Raw genomic sequence first — 24,536 nt, 5'->3', positions numbered from 1 at the left:
AAGGAACGGAGTAATTTTCCTCATGTTTATCTGTGTACGAGAAAAGCCCCCAAGCAAGGTCATCTGCAAATTGCAGTAGCTGCTGGCACAGGAGAGGGTACGGAGTTTTCAGCCCCGCAGCTGGTTTAAGGGGCTGTTGCGAAAGCCCACAGACTCACCCAGCTCTGTCACCTTCCAGCAGCGGGTTAGGGTAAGATGGTTGTCTATGAGCTACTACAGCTCTGTGCGTCAATCAAAATTTTTTTTCTGGTAAAAATACCACACAATTGGGCTAAGTGTTTCTGGCTAAAAGGATTTCTTTCATAACTCCTAATTTCTGAGTGAAATGGTCAAGTGATAACAGAATGGTAGAGAGAAAAAAATTGTTCCCCCTTCCCCCCCCCCCCTTTTCTTCATGTGTTTTAGTTAAGGCAGTTAGAAGGCTGAAAAAGCTGTATTAATGCTGGATTCATATCTACACAGACCTTTCAAGTTATTATGGGGCTGATAACCTCTCTTTGTCCTTGTAACATGCAGTAAACAGAGGAGCTTAATTGCTGCTGAAATGGGTAACAACTCACGGATCCCTTCGCTCCTAGTACGTTGTTTGCACAGTACCTAGCGCTGGGAATAACCAGAAGCTGATTTAATAACCTGAAGCCATTCAAAGGCTGTGCTGAATCCCATGTGAAACTTAAGTGTTTTGTCTTGCTCTTATTCCCACTGGGCAAGTAGCTGCACCATGGTGAGGCTTTTTTAAGGCTGGAACTTACCTGTCAGGTCAGTCACACATGGGTCTCCATCCAAGGACCTGTGGCACCAGCGGGGGACTTGGACACTGCGTTTGCAGTTGGCTCTAAGGAAGGTCCCTAACAAAGCACAGAAATTGAAGGATCCTCTGCTGCGAGAGGCAGTGGTTCTCATGCAGGGACAGGGACGCTGCCTACAGTTGGAACGCTGCTCTCCATCTCCCAAGGCACGACCTTGGGCAGGCGGCACGGGCTCTCTGGTCCCGAGTTTCCTCTTCTCCAAAACAGAGATATGATATACAAGTGGGCTGAGAGCCTTGCAGAGAGGTGCTATCGCTGGTACAGGGAATTATCATCCCCAGGCCCAGGTCCAAAGCACACAGCAACATGAAGGAGAGCCATTCCCTCAAAGGACCCTGGCTCTAGCACCCAAGCCAAGAGCAGGCTGGATTTGTTCTCAGACTTGCAGGTTCACTGACATTGCTACATGCTGTACTTTTACCTTTGTAAATGGCAGTAGGTGCAAAAGATCCTGAAGGCTGAGTGACAAAGCCCAACAAAAATTACAGTTAATGAAACAATCCCCTCCTAAATGGTATATGACCCAATTCTTGAGCCTCCTACAAGTTATAATCAAAACCATATGTACAGTCATGAATATCAGAAATATTTACAAAACACTGACAAGATCTTAAAAACAAAAGCAGTGATTTCCTCATTTCCCTGGAAGCCTTAGAAAACATGCGGTAAAACTGTCCCATTTAAAATATTCTGCTGACCACAGAGCCCTGTATGCTTCATTGTAATGATTAGTCATTCTACACATATTTACTGGTTCGGTTCACCTACTATGGCTGGTTACAAATTATTGCAAGACAAAGATGATGAAGCAGGGTCAATAAAATCTTGTTTATGTGAAATGTCATAGCACAGTTTTACACAAAAAGGTAAACCAAACCCCCATCCAAACACCCATTTCCCCTGCACTGGTGGCTGGTATCACTAGAGACATCTAGCAGAACGACTTGGAATGGCTGTAAAATTGGCTAATTTAAAGTGTCTGTGGTGAGTCTGTATTGGGGTAACTGCCTCTGCTTCGATGTTTTCCTAAAAACCTAAACAAAGCAGAAAAATCCCAAGTACTTAAGCACAGAAGCCTCACCTCTCGCTTTCCCTACAAGTCTCCTAAGGAAAACTTTAAGGCACTGCAATCAAACCAGGCTGTTGACACCGAGCACCAGCTTCACGTGGTTGCCAGCTGGCAACACAACCCCATCTGTCAGTGCCTCACCTGGGAGCTCATGCCCCCCTCCTTGTAAATTCAGTGTGTGAAATAGGCCAAGACCCCGCGAATAACTGAGCCCCATCGTGAGGTTCCAAGCAGCTCCCAGGTCCTTTGGGTGTCAGGACACCCTGAGGGTGTTCAGCTCTTGGCAGGACCAAAGTCACCATCTTCTGCTCTGCCCATCTTCAGCATGGAAGGCACCAAGCAGCGCTGTGAGCAGTGGGTAACAGCTGTGTGGCGTTTCCAGGGTCCTCACTTCACACATCAAACAGCCCCCAGCAGAAAGACAGAAAAAACATTGTCACAAACACCCACAATACCATTTAAAACGTTATAAATTCAAAATAAGCTTTTTTAAAAAAGACTGAAGTTGACGGTCTTCATAACAGTTGATTTAAAAACAAAACAAAAAAGAAAATACAGGTAGGTGAGGAGTCATTTAGGCACTTTCAAGGAAGGACTGAGATCTTGGTGCTTAGAAACAAAATAGTAAAGGCTTTGGTTTAGTTCTGATTTGGGTTCAGTTACAAAGAAAATTGTTCCATTTCAGCTGCGCTATGAATTCAGTGAAATTGCAAGAAACCGTTCTGGTCTAGATTTTGTTTAGGAGGGGAAAGACGACGTTTAGATTGGTCTTTCTTATTTTATTTTGCTTGGAAAACCTAGGCGTTATTCCATCTTCATATTCCTCTCCCCCTCACTTCATTGGAAAAGATGAAAGACCAGCAATGTCAGTGCCATCCTGATCACACACCATCACTACTGGCACAGATCATGGGCAAAGGTCCAGCTTCTGGGGTTTCATTCCTGGGTTTTCTAAACAGAAGAAGAGAAGCAGGCACTATTTTTGCAAAAGATCAAAATCTGTCTTAGTCTGGAAAAATTCCTGTTGATTTCAATGGATTTTGAATCAGCCCCAGATTTTATCTCTGTACCTTGTGTTGATCCCTAAGTTTCAGCATTCTTCCTGTCCTACTTTGGATCAAAGAAGATGTTCGAGAAAAGCCTATTAAGACTTTATTCCTCACTAGGAAAATAATGGCCCTGTTTCTAGGACCGTTTCATACGTACCACGAATATGCGAGCAGCGTTCTTTTATATCCTCTTAGTCAAAACTTAAAGCAGCGAAACACATTTTCATTGCATCTTTACAAAGACATTACCATTGATGCAGGAGCAGAAACAACAAGAAATTACTACATTCTTGTTCTACTATATTTATGCCCTTACAGAGATGTCTGTTTATCACTATTATTAAAAGCTCAGAGGGGACATCTCTAAAAGCTGTAAACAATGGTGGGCCCTCAAACAGACAACAAATCCACAGATGCTTAACTGGCTTTTCAAAGCTGCCCAGCACCAGCGCTTGTGAGAGGTCAACTCTTTAAGCCATCATTAGTGTATCAAATATTAAGCTCAAATGCCTACATTTTGGATGCTTACTATTGAAAAGAGAGCTTGTACTTGCTACAGCAATAGCTTTCTTATGGAATAGGTTACTGACATCTCTCCAGCGAAGGCAAACAGCACCAATTAGTCTAGGTCAATGCACACTGTGCCACAAAAGTTAATACACTTACGGAAGATGCTTAAAAACGAGGACCTGCTGCAACACAAATACACCTCAGGGGAGTTCAAGCCATCCAAAGGGCTGCAGTTCTGTGGAGACCCCAGAGCAGCAGAAGTCATCACATTTTTTTTTTGTCATACCTCACTTCTTTTCCCACGCAGCTAGAAGAGAACGTGTCAGGGAATATGCTGAATGGTGGAAGTGTTCTTTCAGGACTACTTTCAGGTTACTTGAAATTCAATTACAGTTCTTCAGATACATACAAAAGAGCAACAAGGCACATTTAATGCTTCGGTTTAGATTCTTAATGTCACACAGAGCAAGGCATACACAGATACGAGATTATGAGCCTGAAGTCTGTGTCCCAAAGAAGTGTTGGACGTGGACTGTGGCACCAAGTGGAGTATTACTGAAATTAGTAGACTCTGCGTGGGTGCTCACACATTACACACAGCAAGAAGCAAAACTGAGGACTCTGAGCCTCGTAATTGTGCTGTGTATAAAGATTAATTGGAGCATCTAAGTGGGTCTTTCCTTTGGAAGGTATTGACACAGGTTCAAAGTGTTCCTGTTAGGGCCTTAGGTTGAGCTTAAGACATTGGAAAATCTCAGATCAGGCTTTAATCATAACAGACAGCCCACCCAACAACCATGCCTCCAACATATCAAGAGCTCTTTCAATAGATACCTCTTTATTTGAAATGGAATGCATCTTGAAAAATATGAAAAATAAATCACATCTCTCAGAAATCATTTATGAGTCATATTTACACACCATTTTTTTTGACGACACTGATATTTCTGCTCACATTAGGATATGCTAGAAAACATTTGGTACATCACTGCAGCTATCAGAAGCTGGCATTTGCATATCATGAACCTTAAAAGAAAAGGAATTACTTCAGGATATCACTGATGCAACATCCCCTTGATCTTCCTTTTCCCCCAATTTCTAAATTTTCTTGGTCACCACAGCTTGGATTTTCTTGCTGAATCTGCCCCTTAATCACTTTTTTTCTTTTTACTTAAGACATGTAATTTTGACCTCTTTATGAACTGACTGTCCACGCTTTTGCTACCTATACCAAGCATTTGCCTCTGTGTGTTTTACCAGCATTTTTGTTTGCTCTCTGATGATTTAATGATTTTACTTCAGCCACATGCTGTTGGCTTTTTTTTTTTTTTTTTTTCTTTGGTAAGGGGAAGGACAACCCGATTTCTTTGCTTGCAAAGCTCCAGTAAGACGGAGCACAATCTGCTGGACATACTTTCATAGCCATTGCTTACAAGGCAGTGCAGAGAGTATTTAACCAAGTAGCTCTAATAAAGACTATGCAGTAGTAGAGGGGCAAACCAAAAAAGCTCCAGAACTACGTCATTTATAATACTTATAACAATGTCTTGGTCTAAAATTACTATCAGTCAAGACAAAAAGAAAAAGAAAAAAAAACCAAAAACACAAACAAAAATCCATACAAAAAAAACCCAAACCAAAAACAAACTGTGGAATTCAGAGCGTGAGAAAGCTGTCAGATTGTCCACGTCAGACAATTTAGCCTTATTTATAGTGACATGGCATGAGCCACACAGTCCGAATGTCCCCGGGGGGACCACAGCCAATTTGTTCCCATTCAGCTTCCAGGACACAGTTGGGAGGCACAAGGGGGAGGTTTGATCCTTGCACCCATCACATCAACTCGGGCTGCAGGCACAGGAACAGCTCAAGGTGGATTTTGTCAGGTGACCACCACTCATGCTAAGAGTTTGGCTGACACCAACATTTTTAAAAAGATAACACAGCAGGCAATGGCAACTGGCAAAAGTTGGTTGGTGAACTATATCAGTCCAAATGGTTTTGAGAGCATCCTTCAGACCACCTTAAAACAAGAAACACAAGGTGAGAGTGGGACATTGACCTTGAACTGCTGACAGAATGGCAAATTTGAAGTGAAAGCTGTTTTCTCAAACCTTAATGCCAGTTATATCACTAAAATTGTCATCTTTCATTTTCAAAGTACAAATACTTCCAGAAGAGCAGTAACATTTCAGCTTTAGACTAGATCCATAGACTTTTGTGGCATTCAGGGGCTTGATTCCACTGAGGACAGGAACCTCTGCCTCTCATACAGAAATACATGTGTCTCTGATGACACAGGAATTAATGTTCATCAATTATATTTATCCATCAGTAGGCTAAAACATATTTTAGTAGGTGAGATGTCAGTGATACGTCTGTGTATCTGAAAAGGTGGATTAGTTACTCAGTAAACTGTAATTAATAACTCTAAAGAGAGGAGCCAAATTACAAATTACAGTCTATTTTGTGAGTCTTTGACTAGCTCATTAGAGAATCCCCTTGCAGCTCTAACATCCAAGCATTAGCAGAATGATAATGGCAGACGTACGGAGATGTGGAAATTGGCAATTACGACTGCCAAGACAGTGATCTAATCCTAGAAGACGCAGGGCACCTTTGATTTCAATTAATCTCAAAGTAGTAACGTCATTAGGACAGCTGTAATCTACCACCCCAAGCCTGTCATGCAACCTTGTCAAGAGCCAGATCGGAAAGAAGCACTCGGGAGTAACCACGGAGGACCACCATTCAATTCTGCACCACGATGTGTTTTGCATGTCTAGGTACGTGACCCTGACACCTGGGGGCAAAGAACAAAAGCGGAGGGCTAAAAGAGACCTTGACTTGTTCCTTATGGGATGGAGCTTAAGCTCAGGGTGCAGAGGAAGGGACCATCATGTGCCATAGCCAATTCCGAGATCTTCCCCTGGGCGTCACTTCAGTCTTTTGCTTTAAACACTTACAGAAACAACTTGAACCATGAACGGGGGACTTTTACAGTCAAGCTACACCTCAGCCACACAAACAGAAAAGTCCTGCATGTGTGGCTTTGATTTTGTTTACATTCGTGTAACTCGTAAACGGGCCAAAAGCAGTTTTCCTCACCACCTGAGTTAAAATAAATAGCTCCACGGCTGCAGCTTTTTACCTTCAACCAGCGATACTGGGCCACATCGCTCTGTCCTGCTTACGACCTTGCCGCTTAATTGACACCAGAGATCCGGGCTGTAGCGACACACACGAAACCACCCCTCGCCTGAAGGGCCCCGTCCTAGACAGCACGCAGCCTGCGCCCGGCGCCTCTGCACCGGGCGAACAGCTCCAGCCCGCTCTCGCCAGCATCGCCAGCCAAACTCCCACCGACTTTTAAGAGGCAGAGGAAGACACACCAGCTGTGCAATTAGCCCTTTGTTTTCCAACTCCATGGCTTCGTCAACATTTTTAAGAGGCGAGATCGCATGCCTCTCTCAACATCTGACAGTGCTAAACACCAAAATTAATCTAGTTTATCTCAGCTAGAGAGCAACTTTCAGCTTATGAAAACTGTGACCAAAATAAGCCATTTGCACACTAAGACATACATAAAATGGATTTTTAAACTAGGGGCTACTTTAATGCATGACATTTAAAAACCGCCATCAAAATTCAACGCAGGTGGAGAGCCCAGATCGCTTACAAACCGACGGTGTAGAGAGCACCCTGAACTTGGACACAACGAAACGTTCAGGAATGCCTCTGCGCTCTGGCCCTCCAGCCTCAGCGCAAGAACACCAAACCGGGCACTGGGATCCAGCACTGGGGATCCAGCTGCGGTTCCCGTTACCGCAGAAGTTGTTGGTCGGGTTCCCCTCTGCTTGCACATTAGGCAGACTGGTTTTAAACTCAGAGTGACAACCAACGTTATTTTTTGGAATAACCAAGTGTGAATAAGTTTTATCATCTTCCACCATGCATAATGCTTTAAAAGAAAAATTATTTAAAACCCAGACTATAGTTGTTATTCTCGTTAGAGAAAATAGTTTTTGTATGTGGGACGGGTTTCAGCCAAAATCCAAACTTCACATCACATTTTCCATGTTAGCGTAATGCAGCATATTTTGGGTGAAATTGAAGAAAAAAACTGAACAAACCTCTTGTCAAATCACGCGTGGCCGAACTACCCAGAACTTTTTAGTTCTTTTAGGGAGCTAATGTACATACTAATTTTTTTCCCTTTGCATTTTTGATACGGCCCACATTCAGAAACATCTTGCAAATAAGCCTTAAAAAAACCCACCAACAAAACAACAAAAGAAAAACAAAACCAAACAATCCTAATAAATAAAATAAAATACATTAAAATAAAGTTACAGTACATCATGTGTCCTAGATGTCCCATCACACCAAAGGATCCTTTCCAAGGTTCATAAATAATAGATTTGAAATGCTTCTCGGCACCGAGGGTGGCAAAGCAGCAGCGGCGGCGGCTGGCGGGGGGTGCCGGTGGCCGGGGTGCCGGTGGCCGGGCCGCTGCTCCCCGCAGCTCTGGCGTTTGCCCGGCTTTCGCCCAGCCGAAGTCCGTCCGCGACGGGCGCGCTCAGTCCCGCTTCCCCGCAGCGCGGCGTGGGCTTCACCTGCAATCAGACAGCACAGCGCGGGGCCGTGAGCCGCAGGAGGGCGGCGGGAGCGGGCCCTGCCCGCCGGCAGCCGCGCCGCGGGGATGGGGACGGGGACAGGGCAGCGGCCGGCTCCAGCCCGGGGCACCCGCGGGGCCGGCGGCGGCGGGGGAGCGCGGCTCGGCGGCCCCGGGCCGGGAGCGGGTCCCGGGAGCGGGTCCCGGGAGCGGCGGCCCTACCTGCGCTAGGCGGAGTTGGAGGCGCTGCGGAGGCGCGGGCCGTGGGGCTGCGCCAGGTGCTGCTGCTTCTGGCGGGTGGAGCGCACGGCCAGGATGGCCTGGCGGTTCTTGTACTGCACCATCTGCAGCGTGATCGCCGCGTTCCAGCCCTGCTCCTGCGCGCACCGAAAGTCGATCTCCTTCCCCTCGGCCATCACCACCGTGAAGTACACGTACTTGCCCTTCCGCTCCACGCAGTCCACCGTCTTCATGTTGGAGAAGTGAAGCTCCTTGATCTTGGCCGCCGGCTCGGCCGGCAGCGGCTGCTGCTGCGGCGGCGGCTGCTGCTGCTTGGGGGGGATGAGCAGCAGCCCCTCCTCGGTGAGGATGCAGCGCTTCTTCTTCCAGAGCTGCAGCAGCCCGTCGCTCCGCTTCTCCAGCACGCCCTCCTTCACCGCCTTGCAGCCGCTCTCCAGCATCCTTCTGGCAGGGGCCGGCGGCCGCCGCCCGCGGGGGCTGGGCTCGGGGGGCAGCCGGCACCAGCCGAAGACGCGCCGCCCCGCGCCGGCGCCCAGGCGGAGGGTCGGCAGCGCCCCGGCCCGCAGCAAGCGGAGCGGCTGCCACCCGTGCCGCGGCGTGGCGGGCGGCGGCGGGCGCGCTGCCGGTGCGGGCGGCTGTGGCGGCGGCTTTTCCCTCCCCTCGGCTTTTGAACGCGCCTTTCCCACCCCAGAGTGACACCCAGCGGAAGCGGCGGCTCCTCCCGCCGGCCGCGGGGAAGCCCAGCGCCGCCGACGGCGCGGCCGCTGTGCGGAGGGGGGGGGGCGGCCCCGCCCGGCCTGGGGCGGCCCGGCGGCGGGGCTACGGGCTGCGCTCCCCGGCGGCGGCAGCGCTCCCGGTCCGGCCCGGCCCCCCTCGCCGGGCAGCGCCCCGGCCGCCCCTCCCGCAGCGCGACGGCGCGGGCAGGCGCGACAGGCTGCGGGAAGGGCCCCCCCGCCGTGCCGCGCTACCGGCGGGCAACCACGGCCATCAGCCTGACGGCTCGAACGCCCCTCAGAGTTCCCCCGCTTTCACCGGGGTCCCCCAGCAGCACGTGCTGGGAACAACGAAGCCCCCCCCCCCGCCCATCCTGCGCGGTTTTGCTCCAAGGCCGGCACGACCGGTACCCAAGCGCTCGCCGCGCTCCCCCGAACAAAGGGCACGACGCGGCCCAGGGCTCCAGCCCCGCGCCCCCGCGCTGCCCCCGCCTGCGCTGGGCAGAAGCGGCTCCTACTGCATTTATCAAATAGACATTACTCAAAACTGCTGCAGAGACTAAAATAAGCAAGTATCGGTATGTCACTTTCCAAAGGAAACACCACAATCTCAGTACTTGGAAATCTTAAAAGCAGACTAGGAAGAAAAACAAACCCCAAACAAAACCAAACCGGCAGCTAGCACCATCTTGCTCGTTGTTCTGCTCTGTTGCTACACATTTGTTGTTTGGATTCTCCCCTGCAGTTAGCTTTTGAATTCATTTATTTGAGTAGAAAAGTGACCTAAGGTTAATATTAAACTCTAAGTCCTTTGATGTATTCGATGTAAATTTGGCTGACACCACCGATGTGAACAATGCTGGAAGTTCCGTGCCATGTTTGAGAGCAGTTTTGCTAAATACGAGTTTAACAGCACCATTAAAAAATACTCCTCACAGTAATCCTGGCAGCTAGGAAGCAGGACACGCTGTAGCATAGGTCAGTGGGAGCCCATTAGAAAAAAAAATAAAATTAGTATTAGTGATAGCTTTAATGGAGTTTATCTCCAAGAACATTTAAAAAAGGATTTCCTCTTATATTTTCCATTTTATCAAAACTAACTTTAAACTTAAATTGAGGTAAACCATTAAGGAAATAACAGCAATTATTCAGCTGTTTTACCTTTCCTGAGGTAACTGGAAGACTCAAATCAGTAAAAGGCAACTTGCTAGCCACAAACTGAACAAAAAGAGACATGAGTATCTTAAACATCCATTTATCTAAAGAATAGTCCCTTCTCCTTAGAGCTTCATAGATGCTGGAAGATACAGTTCATTCTTACTTATTCATCTTATGCTTATTTTAGGAGAGGCACATGCTAATTTTCAAGATATCTGTATACCATTCACAACGGCCTCAGTCTCCAGTTCATTGCCATGTGAACCTAAATTCCCCAGCACACAATCTGTGCCTTCAGCTGCTGGTGCACGTACCAGCAGCCTCACACACAGCTTGAGTGAGGAAAGAGAATTCCTGCTTTTTCACCCAATGTGTTTTGCATCTACCATCTACTTCTTGACTCCTGATTTAAGTGTATCCCACGAGCAGAGACTTAATTTTGAAGTTATCCAACTAGAACATAAACTGGTTAAGAAGTATTCATCTGTATCAAACAACTTAATTAAAATACTGCATTTATGTAAGGCATGGGACATTGAACTAAACCTACAGAAGACTAATTCTTCCAGTAATTCACCCGTTCAGTTTTGGTTGCTGCTCCACTGCTGTAAGTGAATAGCCATTTGATTCTAAGGAAATGCACTAACCACTAGTATGGAAACCTGTATTACATTTGGGAGTCCCACACGTTGCTCTGTAACAAGCATTCAAGAACTTCCCCCCACCCCACCCCCAAAATACGGCACTGTAGCACTTGAGGACATCACCACATAATCTGTTATCTCCGTGTTTTCATGTGAGCTTTTCTGCTTGTTCTCAGTGCTAACAGTAATCTGCAATTCATCAAAGAAAAAAAGCGAGACTAGTGTGGAAGGCCAGAGGTTTTCATCAAATATACAGGAGGAGAAAGGGACTAAATTCACTCTAGTTTGGTCTTCCATGGCATAAAGTTCTCCAAATGTTGCATATCAGATTTTTAACCCAACTCTAAACACTGATGGACATACTCTGCTAATGTACAGACTCACAACTGTTTACTCCTGGTGAAATTCACCTAAGCATGTGATCAGAAGTAAACACGCAAAACATCCATTGAAACGTGCTCTAGAAGCTAACAAGTATAACAGCCATTTAAAACACACTACATTTGACCAAAACCACCAGATCAGTCAAAAGCTAGGAGACTAGGTAAGCTGAAATAGTGACAGTTTCATCGAAAGAGAACAAGATAACTCAGTTTAGTTGTGCAGAATTTGCCAGTAAAGGGTAACAAACTTCATTTTCCTAGACGGGAGTCAAAACTGAACATCCAGAAGTGCTTCTTACATCAGTATTTTGAAAAACCCCATTCACCACATAACCACAGTTAAGCATACTACATTATCTCACTGAGATTTTACTTTTCTTTAAATATCTATTTAACCCATTGCAGTTTTATCGAATGTTCCATGTCTACTACCTTTATTGTAGTTTCACTAAAAACTAGGCAGGTTCTGCAGCTGTTCCTCCTGAAATCTCTGATGTGCAGATGCCTCCTACTGTCAAACCTGAAATACTACAGCCCGAACCCCACCACCAGACACTGAATCTGATCCTTGGAAGTCTCTACATCCAAGATGCACGTATTCCTTACTGAATGCTTCCACGTTCAAAGCTGGCACTGGTAACAGAAGTGTCTGGTTGTTAAATACACTGGTCTACCATAGCATCAGCTTCCTAACTTCACTCAAGTAGTCGAAAATTTTTTACATGTAACCTTGAAGAATAATTATGGTTAAGGATAATTAAAGTGTTCTTTTTAAAGCCCGAGGCAAGTTAAACATCGTTTTGAGAAGCCACCACGAAAGACTAAAAAGCCTATAATTTTACTAGTGTTCTCCTGGGTAAAGGATCTGCAGACAGCAGCGCAACACCATCAACTATTAGTTTCAAAGGGATGCTAAACATGTCCCGAGTGACCATCCTTAAGCATCATCACTTCTTCCATCACTGAGAAGTGGCTAAACCAAAAAAAGGGTTAAGAGGGAAACCCAAAGGAAACACGAATCATGTGATCAGAAGTTCTGGCCATTGCTAGGCAGAAGGAAAATGAGGGGGGACTGAGGGAAATAGTCAAGGGCTGAGAAATACTACAGTGCATTCATTTGTCATGTGTGTGATTAAAGCAGTTTGATATTAAGTGGCAGATACCTAAAAGCATCTTCCAGACCTTTACCCATCTCCCAGTAATTTCATCACTAGAGCTCGCTGCTGACCGGACACTGAGGCACTGAACACGCAATCTGGGGGGCAGACTTCCCCTTTTATGAACTCCGCCTCACAGATACTTGTATATACGCAGTAAACCAGGCACAAATCAAAGACTTACCCTAACGATCAACCACACCGCCCCATGCCTTAGCATTCCCTATAACCCATGGCAGTACCAAACAAAGAAGCTGTGTGCAACGCACAGTCTATTGGCATTGCAGCTGCTCCAGCCTGGCTTTTCCAAAGTCCCTCACACCTCTGAGATACCAGTCTTCCAAGTATTAAAACACTTAAGCACACGTTGTAGAGCAAAGCCAGCCTGTAAGCATTTAGAATTTTCCCAGATTTAACTACCAGAGTAAAACACTACAATTGCAGAACATACCGACTGCTTCTCATCAACTGCAGGGGTAAACTTAAGTTTGGGCAGATACTTACAATGCTTACGCATACAAAGCAAAGCTCACAACAGCAACAATCAGGAGCTAAGCTCCCTCTGCAGCTGCAGACAACATTTTTGTCAACTCAGCACACTTTGGATACCTGTGAGAACAAGAGCCCTTCCGTCACACCCCCACACTCCTTGTGCACCATTTGTGGCACACACCAAGCACACCAAGACGCAGATCAGCTTATCTTTTGCTTGGTGGGCTCCATCTTGTCTGCTTTACTTACTCTGCAATTTTCCTACAAAAGCAGAGACACAGGCCACATGTGGAAGGCTACTAGGTCTGAGCATAAGTCTAACAGGAGGCTTTAAAGAGTGATGAGACAAATCTTACCCAACATGCCATGTGGCCAAACTTCCAACTCCTCTTGATAGTGTACAAAATTAAGACTATTTCCAGTAGATAGATTTATGTTTGCTTCAGGTAAGCATTAGCAATTGGAAGTCATTATTTCAACACCCTCTTGAAAACTTGCAGGGAACCAGTGCATCTCAAACAGAACTGAGCACTTACTAAGAAATGAAACTGAAGATGTGGTAGAAATGACTTCTCTGACCTGTACAAGTCTTTGACTGGAGGAGGCTACGCCTGCACAGAATGAAGGAGGAAGCACTGTAGAGCCAAATCTACCTACTCCATCATCTATGCAGCTCCAGCCCCAACCTAGCAGGCCTTCAAGGCTGTTACATACAGAAACACCTGCATTATCAGACCACCCCCTCTGTACCAAGGAGTTTAGCAATTTGTTTCTTTAAGCCACTGTGAATACCAGAGCACAATCCTCCTACCCAACACGAGGCATCTGAGAAACGGCTGCTGCACAGGCGCCTTTGGAAATAGAACCTTTCTGGTAGACAGGCTAATAATCCATTTACATTTAAGTTCCCTATCAATTTCTGAATCAGGTCTACAGCAGTGGGCCTCAAAACACAGGGAAAGTTTAAGTACCAGCTTGAAGGCAAAGATGAACACATTGAATTCCTGCAAGTTCTCTACGTTCTGCTGGGTATTTTTTTCCCCCCACTTAACTAAAACCAAGAATTACAGTATCTGCTATTATCTTAGGAAACATCAATTCCATGAATCCAACTCAGAATCTGAGCTTATGAAACTAGTTAGCTGTAGGAAACATTGGTAAGGAGTGTTGCTATGTCTAGTGTTTAAATAATCCAAGGCAGCATTTCTCACTGCATCTGACATCACCCTTCTCCAAAATGTAAAACTTAAGAATGATAAGCTTAAATTTGGTCTACTGTTTTATTTCAGGATACTGTCATTTTTGGATTTTGTTGTTTTTACATTAACAAAGTCATAACAGACAAGAAAACTCTTTAATAATCAGGTAATCTAATCTACGTTTGCTAAAAGCTTAATTACCAAGAAGCATCACTCTCCAACAATAAGCTCCGAGCACCCTTCTCCCTCATCCAAAGTCTCAGTTAATTCTCCTACCTCTTTCCTCACCAACTCCCCATTTTTCCACCAAGATAATTCTCCCTTCAATACAGCAACCAAAACTGGACAGAAGGCACCATTTACATAGATCTTAAATTTTGGTGCAGTACTGCAAGAACTGACCAAGAAATCCTGTTTCAGTGATACATTTTCCTAGCCAGAACTTGTTAACAAGGTAACTTAGCCTCCTCAAACTAAATGAGGAATTTATCTACAGCTGGTATAAATCCATGAGAAGTGAAAAAAAATGAGTCACAATACTCCAGTCAATGTTGAAAGTTTAATGTTCCTGCTACATACTGCCTTTCAGAATTGCTGAACAAGTGTTGTTGATCACAAAACTACGTTAAGCACCAAAACAGTTTTTATTTCACGGATGCCATAAGAACTGGCACCTCACTTTGTATGATTATATCCTTCCTTTTGCTGCAGTCTGGAGAGCATGAGAACTGCTGATTTAGAACTAGCAAGTCAGTCTAGAGAGAAGCTTACCAAAATCTCTTGACAAGAGATGGATTCATGGCTCTGGATCTTGCAGGCTGCAGGTGAGCTTTGACATCTGCTAACTCCCCTTTTCAAATATTGTATCCCATTGTATGATAAGATAGTAAATGAGAAAGCAGGCAAAACAAGCCAAATTTCTTAAGAACAGTGACTTCTGAAATTCACTGGACACCTTTTATAAGTGCTTTTTTTTTTTTTAAGATACAATTGCCAGATGCTCGTTGTAAAAATGGGCTAGATCTAAGTAAGGACTTCAGAGACTTTTCATGTCCAAAAATACAAACCCCACAACCCTGTATTAGTGACTGCTTGAGCTCATAACATATCATCAGCTTGGTCTCTGCATGCCCTGAAGTTTAAACTTAACCCTGGGACACATTCAGAGAAGAGACCAAGTTAAACCCAAACAGCTGGTGGGGTACCTGGCAGGGTCAGTGCCTCAAAGGATAAGTATATTCTGTCAAGATTTGTATCACAAGAACACAACTAAATCTACTTTGACATGCAGCTACCAGAAAGTGTGATGATACCATTACTCTTTTTCTATGCTATGATCTATGCATTACCTAAAAAAAAAAACCAAAAACACAAAACCACCACACTTAAAAGCACAGCTTCAACAGTACAGTTTTATATACATCTATAGATAAAAGCTCCTTTTCCCAAATCCATGAATATCTGGAGAAGAAAAAGATCAAGCCTGACAGGGATTCTAAAGTGAAGCAGTGTCTTCAAGGAATTAAAAAAAAGAATCAGTTTAGTAAGAGTACACTAGACCTTCTTCCTCTCGGGGGGGGGGGGGGGGGGGGGGGGGGGGGGGGGGGGCGGGGCTGAGGATTGAGAAGCACTTGGGATAAACTTCATCCTGTATTACCCTCCAGGCAAGAGACATGCTAGAGGAACTCCTCCACCAGCCTTATCCTCAATGTGACTCTTGCCTCCTGCTGGCCCTGATCTTTTCAAACCTTTAACCCTTTATGGCTAAGTCAGTATATCAGTGGTAATAAAGTAGCTACTGCAGAAATAGATCCACAGCTAGCTGGACACTTCTTTCCAACCCTACGAGGACCTTCCCATCCCTCAAAAAGTCATCTGGGTACTTGCTTAGAAGATCCTAACTTCTATAGTTATGTGAAAGACGAGACCACAGAGAGTACATTAACATCTTACTGACTGAGAAAACTCTAATGGAAGACATCAGTTCATAGCCTCTTCAAGCCAAGCACATTCAAATCACATCTCCACAGCACCTCCGCTGCTAGGCTAGAAGCAGGGTTAGTATGAGAAAATATCTTCTAGCCCATGTTTGAACTGACAAAGAACATACAATATGGACAAAGTATGAACCAGAACATGCAAACATAAGTGTAGTGAACAGAACATTAGGTGAGGAGGGAGGAATTCCTTGGGTTTTGTTTCCTCCTCTCTAGATGCTTGATACAGTGAGTACAACCTAGAATACAGCTAAGTGTTCTAGCACTCCTTTAGGCTGCAGGGCAGGTTTTCTTCAAGACAGCCTAGCTCTCTCTACACAGAGCGGAAATCCAAGGCAAGTTCCTTGGCTCCACATTTCAAACTAACAACCAGTGCCTTAGTCAGGCATGGCAATACCGAAGTCCTTTATCAGATCTAGCCCCTCTTCCAAAAACTTGTCTTCTCCAAAATGGCAGCGTTGACCAATCACTGAAACACCTAGCTCATTCACAAGTATCACACTGCAAGTGGAAAGGATGGATCAAACTTTCCAAACTATTGTGTTTGTTTTTAAAAAGCTATACAATTTGCTTTTTAGTAACTCAACTTTTGTTACAAGTAAAAAGTGAACTGCAGCATGAAAGATATGCCTTACCAGTTTACACATGCAGATACACACATCATAATAAAACAAGACTAGCTTCTGAAAATACTAGGTTTTATTCACACCCCAGTGGTAAACAATAACCTTAATATGATGACTAGTTTCTTTTGTAGATCACTATGTCACATAAAATACAAAACCCATAGCATAAACAAGCTGACAGTTATGAACGTTTAATGTGGTCTCGTTGGAAATTAAACAAGTTATACTAGTCTTCTCAAGTAGTCAAATTCAAAATGTATCATCATCTCCTAGTTAGTACAAGTCACTGCCATTTCTATAACGAAGTAATGAAGGCACAGCTAGTGCAAGCAGACTTAAACCCGTTCAGACTACTGGGCTGAAAAATACTTTGGTTGGTTCTTCAGGAGAGTTTTCTCTAAACAAATATTGGTCTCAGTTAACAGTTCTGATAATCTTCACAGCTGCAGTCTAATAGCTACATGACAAAGACTTCACAAGAACCAAACTATGCAGCAATGAATTAACATTCATGCTTTAGGGGATTTACTGCATTCTACATATTGGCAGAAAATTATACTGTTAAAATGCTAGGTAGATTGAACCTACATTTTTAAACTGGTTCTTATGTGTCTGATTTCTTTAACAAATTGGTTACTTAATTCTACCAAGATACAAAACATAAGGCTGTAAGTAACTAATATTTGTGTTTAGGCTATTACAGTGCAGGTAATCCTCAAGGCCACATACACACTGCTTCACTGCTGCTTGCATTCTGCTGGGTTTTGATCCTTCTGTTGAGATAAAAAAGGAAATATCAGTTTACAGGTATCAGTGTTCTTTAAAGAACTGTTAAGACCACTAAGTATACTTTTCTCAAGTTCCAGTATTCAAGTTCTTTCATCTTTTCCCTTAAACTAACTGCCTAGTATTCGTAATACCACTGTCTCTAGATGTGGCAACATCCACAGTGCGTTTATTTTTGCCTTGCTCATGCATAGGTATATGATCCAGAACAAAAATCTGTTCAGAACTAAGTGTGGTGGGATACTCTGAAAGCCACTAAAACTGGAAAAAGGAGGATGAGTTATGCATAGTAACAAACAACCCAGCTCAGAAGCCACATCCAGGCCTGCTACACACTTTGAGGCAAAAGAAACTTCCTATAGGCAGGAACAAGGGTACTGCCTTACTCCAGAAGCCACTGTAAAACAACACAATGAAACACCAAATCATGGTATGTTCTTAAGACTCTGGAATTACCTTTTGCAATAAATTCCAGTTATTAAGTAATTCTAACATAGAAAATTTCTTGTTATATCGAAACAACCAACCAATAACATCTCACAGTAATACCGGAATTTAAAGAAAAAGTGAGTTCAGTTGCAGGCTTCACTCCACTACCTTGGTTTTTAATAGATTCAGTTGGCTTTCAGCCTGTGACCAGCTTACAATTATTTATTTTTATGTCTATACACTACGGTACTGTCTCTAGCCCTTTGGTAGTTCTCTCAAACTGAGCATACAGTCTTGCCCTTTCTCAGTTCTGTTTAGCCTAGGAAAGCAATCTGAAATGGTGGAAATAAGGAGCCCATCTTGCAATTGTTTCATTGCGATTCCAAAACTTTCTTGAATAGGAAGTAACTTGAATATACTACAGCAGATGAAACATCACCAACAGGCTGTACATTTTGATTCACAAGTTTTATACCCTATATCTTTCTAGGTACAACGCTAAGATTATGCAATTCTTTCAATAGTACTTTGATTGTAGCTCAAACCATTCCTACTGAAAAATATGCTGTGTCCTCAATTGAAATTACAGCAGACATTTTTAGTTCACACAGACTTCAATTTCATGACTGCAGCTTTCACCTACCACCATCAGATGCTTTCAGGTGGCCAAATGTGCCTTTCTCTCAGCTAGGAAAAAACTATGAACAGAGTGGCTCACAACCACTTTTCCAGCAGGCTGCGCCTGACTAGTGATTTGCCCCCTCCATGGAATAAGAAAGTTGCCAGTTGCTCTTCGTTGTTCACATTTTAGTACATGACTGTAGATGCATTCCTGAACCTTGACTTCTGCTACCTCAAGCAATGAAAGACTTGCCATTATCTACCCCAAAGATGCCTTGGTTTTGTATTCTGCTGGGAAAATCTGTGCCAGAGTCAGCTTGTGACAAGTTCCCAAAAACTGAACCTGGATTACACAGTTCTCTGCATGTCCTTACAACCGTTACAGAACATTTTCATCATTAACAGCAACTTGCTGCGAGAATTTTATAGAAAAACAAGCCTGACTAATTTCAGTGGTCAAAGCCAAAAGTTACTTTTACAAAATGATTCTTGGATAAAGAACTTTTTAGAAGTTGCTCTACTAGTCTGCCAGAACTGGGACTGAAACAGCCTCAGCCAAGATATACTCACCATAGGAACTATTGATTAAATACTTAAAACTAAAAATCAAGACTTAACTTACATAAAATTTTAAGTGCATGTATGCATACACAAACTTCAGATATTCTTTTCAATTCCTTACTTTTGGGTCATAATCGGGATCATTTTCTTCATCTGCTTCTTCTTCCCCCTCCTGAAAGACGATATTTGTTTATATTTCTCTAGCTTATCCACATTCAGCTTCCTAGGCTGTTTTCATGAAAACTAAGATTAAATTTTACTCTTAAACACATTAATTACCACTAAGTTACGCATATTGTATTAGTTTGCCCTCCACAAAGCACATCATCTATTAACATCAATTGCAGCTTAATTTGTAAAATACCTTAGGGTTGTCGTCTTTGGGTTTTTTGGTTTGTTGGTTGGGTTTTTTTTAGTATTCACCCTAGAGCCATAGAACAGTACGTTGTACCTTATGTTTGTAAGTCATACCAAAACTTAAGTGTCCAGAGCACTCAAAAACTCAAGGAACTCTTATTCCAGATAACAGACTACAAGAGGGAAACTACTGAAATCAAGGCCATCTGTCAACTTACCTCATCATCTGCCTCTTCACCTTCTTCATCATACTAGGAAAGAAAAGGAATAGTTTTGATAGTGTCATAAATGCAGTCATTTATGACTCAAGTACAGCCAGATAACTCAAGTAGATGCCAGAGACCACACTGTGTTGTGCTCCAGGAGTACCTTTCCTTTATCTGACAGACTTAGAAGTGCTTTATGCATCAGCATGAGCAGCGTTCAATCTCTTAAGCTATGCTCTGGCAGAGAAAACAATCTAGCTTAAGTTCCTTATGTGCAACACTAGAAGAGCTTATTGGACTGTGATAACACTTCTGGTCAGCAGGGTGTCTCAAAGCTTAAAGTGATCATCAGCCACTTGCCTCTTCTACCTCCCTGAGCCAAGGCTTTGGACTAAGGGCTAGCATTTTACATTTTAAAAATTAATGTTAAGGCAGGATTTATCTAAGCTCTTAACTGTCAAACTGTTCTTGTTTATGTGGAGGAGGGGAGAGAATATATTTTCTCCATGTAAGTTCTGAGGGTTCGTGGTTTCCTTTTCAATCATAGCTCCTTTAAAGCACTTATTTCAAGCTTTTGCAGAGTTTGCTTTGCATATTTTGGTATGCTTTGAATGTATTTATCCATCATTTTCTAATAGAGTTCCCTCCTGAAAGGGTCAGGCTTGAACTTCAAGGAACTTGGTAGCCCAGTAAGCTACTATAAGCACAAAGAACAGGCTGAACAGCTACACAGACTGATTCGTTCTCTTGCAGCTCATTATGCCTCTACCAAAGTACTAGCTATGCCACCCTAGGAATGCCTTATAGACAAAATTCTACTCTGACATCCTCTAAATGTTCAGCTTCTACCACTACTTTTGCCACAAAACCCTGAAGTCACTAGTTCAAAGACTAATCACATTTGCACTGCTCTTTCACTGACACTCTAGGAAGCTCAACTGAAATTAACACTGATACATCCCATTCTAACGATAGCAACATTTTAAAGTTACAAATTACCCAAAGTCTTTAAACAGCATTATTTCAAAACTTTTAGCATTTTGAAAGAACATTATACTTACATCATCATCATCATCTTCAATAGCTTCTCCCGTAAAGTACAATACTGATCGGGGGACTATACGTTCACGCAAGAAATGACCTATTTCAAAGTCTGCAGCAAGGATTGCCTCAGCATCATCATCCTGCATAGAACAACAGTATTTCCTAAACCATAAACCAATAACTACTTTTGACAGAAAACCATAAGTTGCACAGACTTTGATGTGGCCAGATTTATACAAATCCCACGTACTGGCTTTTTTTGTTCAGGAGTTACTATACAGAATTGCAATTGTGAAGCCTAGTTTTACACTTTAAACAGCCTACCCGCATTATGCAGTGGAGGGCTGCTTCTTCAGTAAGCTTAATTATACAAAATTCTGAAGTTTAAGTTTTATTCCTCCCCCATCCCCAACTTACCATTATTCCAAGTAGAAAAGCTGTTTAATACCTCCCACAGACTTTCATTTCACACACAAAATACCCTTAAGAACTAAAGACTAGCCAGGTGAGCCTGTATAATTAAAGATTTTACAAGCTACTTCTGATTTCTGCAGTGCACCTCCTACATGATTCCCATTAAGAAAGCCATTGTGAAACACCTGAACACCTAAAAATGCTCTCTAAGCCAGTCCCCAGGTTTTCACTCCTGTTTACACACCAAGTTCTTCTGTTTCCCATTTGAAAAGTTATCTTCAATTCAAAAGGCTGCTTCTTTTAATGTTATTGAATACAGCTTTTAGTGTCCAACAGCATGGTTCTAGAGGCTTTAATCAGATTTCTCACTCAAACTGCATGATGTATTCACTGCTAAGTGGTTTTGGCAGTTTTTCCTCCTTACAGTAACATGCCTTATTGCCACAGAGTTTTCTACTAGTGAGCACACAGAAGAGTGGCTCTTGCAGTTTTCTATTCTTGTTTATTACTTTTCCAAGAGTTAACAGCTTGGGAAATTTTTAACAGCATAATACACAAACCAGACACATGCAGCCAATCATCCAAACAATACCCAAAGGGAGAAACACCACACATCAAACCAAAGGCTAAAAATGAAGATCACTACATCTGTATAACAACGTAGTTAATGTTAACATTTCACAAGGTAGTTTTCAGGGAGGATAAGCTGTTAAAAGTTTACTAAACTGAACTCCATCATCCAACTCAAGAAATACTCCTTTAATCAAGAAAATTTAAATACATACTATCCATCACAAGTATTCTCAGTTAAATACTGAAATGGTTAAAGCTAAAAAACAGTTTAAAAAATACCCAAACAATTTCAACACACACTTTGAATTCTACAGATATTTCCCTCCACCTCTGTATTTTAAATAAGCCAACTTACCAGGTCTCCACTTTCAGGAACTGTAGAAAAAAACAGAAGGAACAAGTGAGTGAAGTTCATGCTACATTTGAAGTTAAAATATGTAAACTAACGCTCAGTTTACCTTCAGGAGGACTAAAGAAGTTGAAGAAGGAGTCATTGGAAACAGTTTTTGTCACTGTTCTAACTGTTCCACGACCCTTATGCTTCTGCTTCTTCTTAATGGTTTTCAAAGTAACATTCTTTCCTTTTTTCCAGTCTATTTGGCAACTGAAGAGGAAAGGAAAAAAGGTGCCGCTTAATCCCATTCCACTTGTTACAGATACCTACTAAGACTATCACAACTACAAGGGATACAGTGAATATCAAACAATAAGGCAGTATTTACTCAGTGCTATCTTTTAATTGTTTATACATTGGGAACAAGAATAACAGGTTCTCTTTAGGATTGAAGTGTTTTCATCCAAAAGTTACTCCTTCCCCACTCAGTCTGAAACGCTAATTTTCAGTAGCTACCAAGTTCTGCACAGTTTCCTATCAAAGAGTAGCATCACGCCATTTTAGAGTTATCTATCCATTATAAAGTAATGTCATGTTAGTAATATATCGAGGTTTACACCATGCCTAGCGTTGTCATCACTAAGTCCTTAAAATAATGCATCAAGTAGGTGTGTAGGTTTTGGTTGGGTTTTAGTTTGTGAGGGTTTTGCCTTTGTCTTGATTTGTTTTTTTGTCGTTTTGTTTGTTTGTTGGTTTTTAACTCTACCCTGCTTACAGAGCAAAATCACACCCACAGACTTGTTTCACACTGGCAAAGAATTCTGGGGACACATAAATCAAGAAGTTACATTAATAAGACTCTGCATTTGCATAAGTTTTGATTAGATTCCTTTAAAGGCTCAGATGAAGGGGCTGAGTTTGGGGATAAGTGAGGCAGTCATAGTCAAAACACAAAACAAGAACCAGGAATAAGCCATTTTCTTTCACAGAAACAGAGTCTCATCTTGCCCTCTGCCAGGATTTACATTTTTCAAAAACAGTCAAGCTGAGGAAAACACACAGGTTGATCAAAGCTACTCAAGCACTTAAGACCAAATCTTACAGAACATTTGCAGAAAAATCTTAAGTTAAGTGACTGGGAAACAAAAAGGTAAATAGAAGTCAGTATCAGTAACTGCAGATTAATGTATGGGTATTACAACTATGCAGTAACAGGCTCTAAATTAGTTATCGCGCAGAAGAGCAGTCAGAACATTAAAGAGACATTAACACAAAAGCAACCGAACAGGCTGTGATGCATAGAGCCCTGATGCACCTGTAAAGCTAATTATGTACAACTCTGGTTTCTCTCGTCCTTCTGCTCACAAGGGGTATGTACAGAATAGAGATCACTTAGTGTGAGGAATAAGAGCTAATTTAGAACAAAAGACATCACTGAGAAAGGAGTGTGACAACTCTTTAAAATCATTAAGAACTTGGAGTTAATAGGAAATGGCTGTGTGCCACTTCTCAAATAGATCAACTGAAAGACACTCAGTGGCAAATGTTCGACACTTAAACAAACCAGACAACTGGAATATAGAAAGTAAAACTGGAACAGACTTCCCAAAATGCTGCACGTCATGAAGATTAAAAGCAATCAAACAGATTTTGAGAAAAGCCATCAAGGCCTACAAAAAGATAACATCATCCACCTACCAATTCAGCTTTAGTGATTGTGGAATAGTATTTCTAGATAAATATCGATTAGATTTTTTTATTTATATGCATATTACAAGTATTCTATACTTATAAAACATACAATACATAGTTTTATATATTGTATTGAAGTTACTGAAAAACACTAAAAATTCAAGTCAAACCCAGCTGTTTACAAGTTATTAGGTAGTGCTACCTTTTCCAGCACCTTCCCCAGATGTTCTAAGTCTACGGCTGGATAATGCTAAGGAAGGAACTGTTACATTGCCTGAAAGTTATTTATTAGTACTTACCCTGTACAACCCATGATTTCCGGTCCGTCAAAGGAGAAAGGATCAGAATCATCTGGCTCTGACCTCATTCTATACGTCTTTGACAATACTTCATTTGTGAAGTAGTCATTTGGTTCAAAATGGAATTCTAATGTGAAACTCTTAAAAAGAATTGCAGAGCAACAACTTTAGCAACACGTACCTTTAACTTCTAAATACCTACAGTCCAAAACCAAAAATACACATGCAACAGAATATATCCATCCCCTCCAACACTGAAATGGTACACATACGTAACTTACTCTAGAACTTGCTGCCAATTTGTACAATAAATTTTCAAATGTTTTCATTTACATGTTAATCTTGTGCTTATTAGTTAATATACTGCTTGCAGTAATGACAAGAACTCCCAGTGCACAGCTTTCCTGGTGCTATCATATAGAAATAACTTAAAAAATTTAAATATTGGAACTTAGCAAGTGATCTGATTTCTTCCAAGGAAATTATACCCTATTATAGCAGTTATACAAAAAGTACCTGAAGGTATCAAAATTTAAAGGTTACTAAGTTTCACCACATA

The 24,536-nt window shown here is 42.6% G+C and overlaps 2 protein-coding genes across 6 annotated transcripts in view; both read right to left on the bottom strand.

The window, feature by feature from the left end:
* Positions 1-1,160: 1,160 nt before the first annotated feature.
* PHLDA1 (pleckstrin homology like domain family A member 1) lies at positions 1,161-9,093 on the bottom strand. Of its 2 annotated transcripts, XM_055808975.1 has the most exons (3): positions 8,275-8,876; positions 7,796-8,053; positions 1,161-2,268 (listed from the first exon to the last, which is right to left on the bottom strand). In XM_055808975.1, the coding sequence occupies exon 1, from the start codon at positions 8,730-8,732 to the stop codon at positions 8,280-8,282; it is 453 nt and encodes a 150-aa protein (XP_055664950.1). In that variant the 5' UTR covers positions 8,733-8,876; the 3' UTR covers positions 1,161-2,268; positions 7,796-8,053; positions 8,275-8,279. The 2 variants fall into 2 exon arrangements, with proteins under 2 accessions (XP_055664950.1, XP_055664951.1); XM_055808976.1 differs by lacking the exon at positions 1,161-2,268 and having other exon boundaries at positions 4,192-8,053; positions 8,275-9,093.
* A 7,623-nt stretch (positions 9,094-16,716) lies between these two features.
* The window catches only part of NAP1L1 (nucleosome assembly protein 1 like 1), a 31,843-nt gene continuing 24,023 nt past the window's right edge, over positions 16,717-24,536 (bottom strand). For 3 of the 4 annotated variants that reach the window (XM_055807893.1, XM_055807894.1, XM_027785663.2), the window contains 7 exons: positions 23,978-24,117; positions 22,111-22,256; positions 22,008-22,027; positions 20,683-20,805; positions 19,634-19,666; positions 19,180-19,230; positions 16,717-17,434 (listed from right to left, as the gene is read on the bottom strand). In XM_055807893.1, coding sequence (XP_055663868.1) covers positions 17,399-17,434; positions 19,180-19,230; positions 19,634-19,666; positions 20,683-20,805; positions 22,008-22,027; positions 22,111-22,256; positions 23,978-24,117 — 549 coding nt within the window. In that variant the 3' untranslated portion in view covers positions 16,717-17,398. Of the gene's footprint in view, positions 17,435-19,119; positions 19,231-19,633; positions 19,667-20,682; positions 20,806-22,007; positions 22,028-22,110; positions 22,257-23,977; positions 24,118-24,536 lie in introns of all 4 variants that reach the window. The other variant, XM_055807895.1, reaches the window with a different exon arrangement.

The sequence above is a fragment of the Falco peregrinus genome, chromosome 6, assembly GCF_023634155.1.
Source record: "Falco peregrinus isolate bFalPer1 chromosome 6, bFalPer1.pri, whole genome shotgun sequence".
NCBI classification, from domain to species: Eukaryota; Metazoa; Chordata; class Aves; order Falconiformes; family Falconidae; genus Falco; species Falco peregrinus.
This window is presented reverse-complemented; position numbering and strand designations above follow the sequence as displayed.

Bases quoted from the DNA above. Each gene is read 5' to 3' on its own strand.
- PHLDA1 (XM_055808976.1), bottom strand. From the start codon at position 8,732: ATGCTGGAGAGCGGCTGCAAGGCGGTGAAGGAGGGCGTGCTGGAGAAG.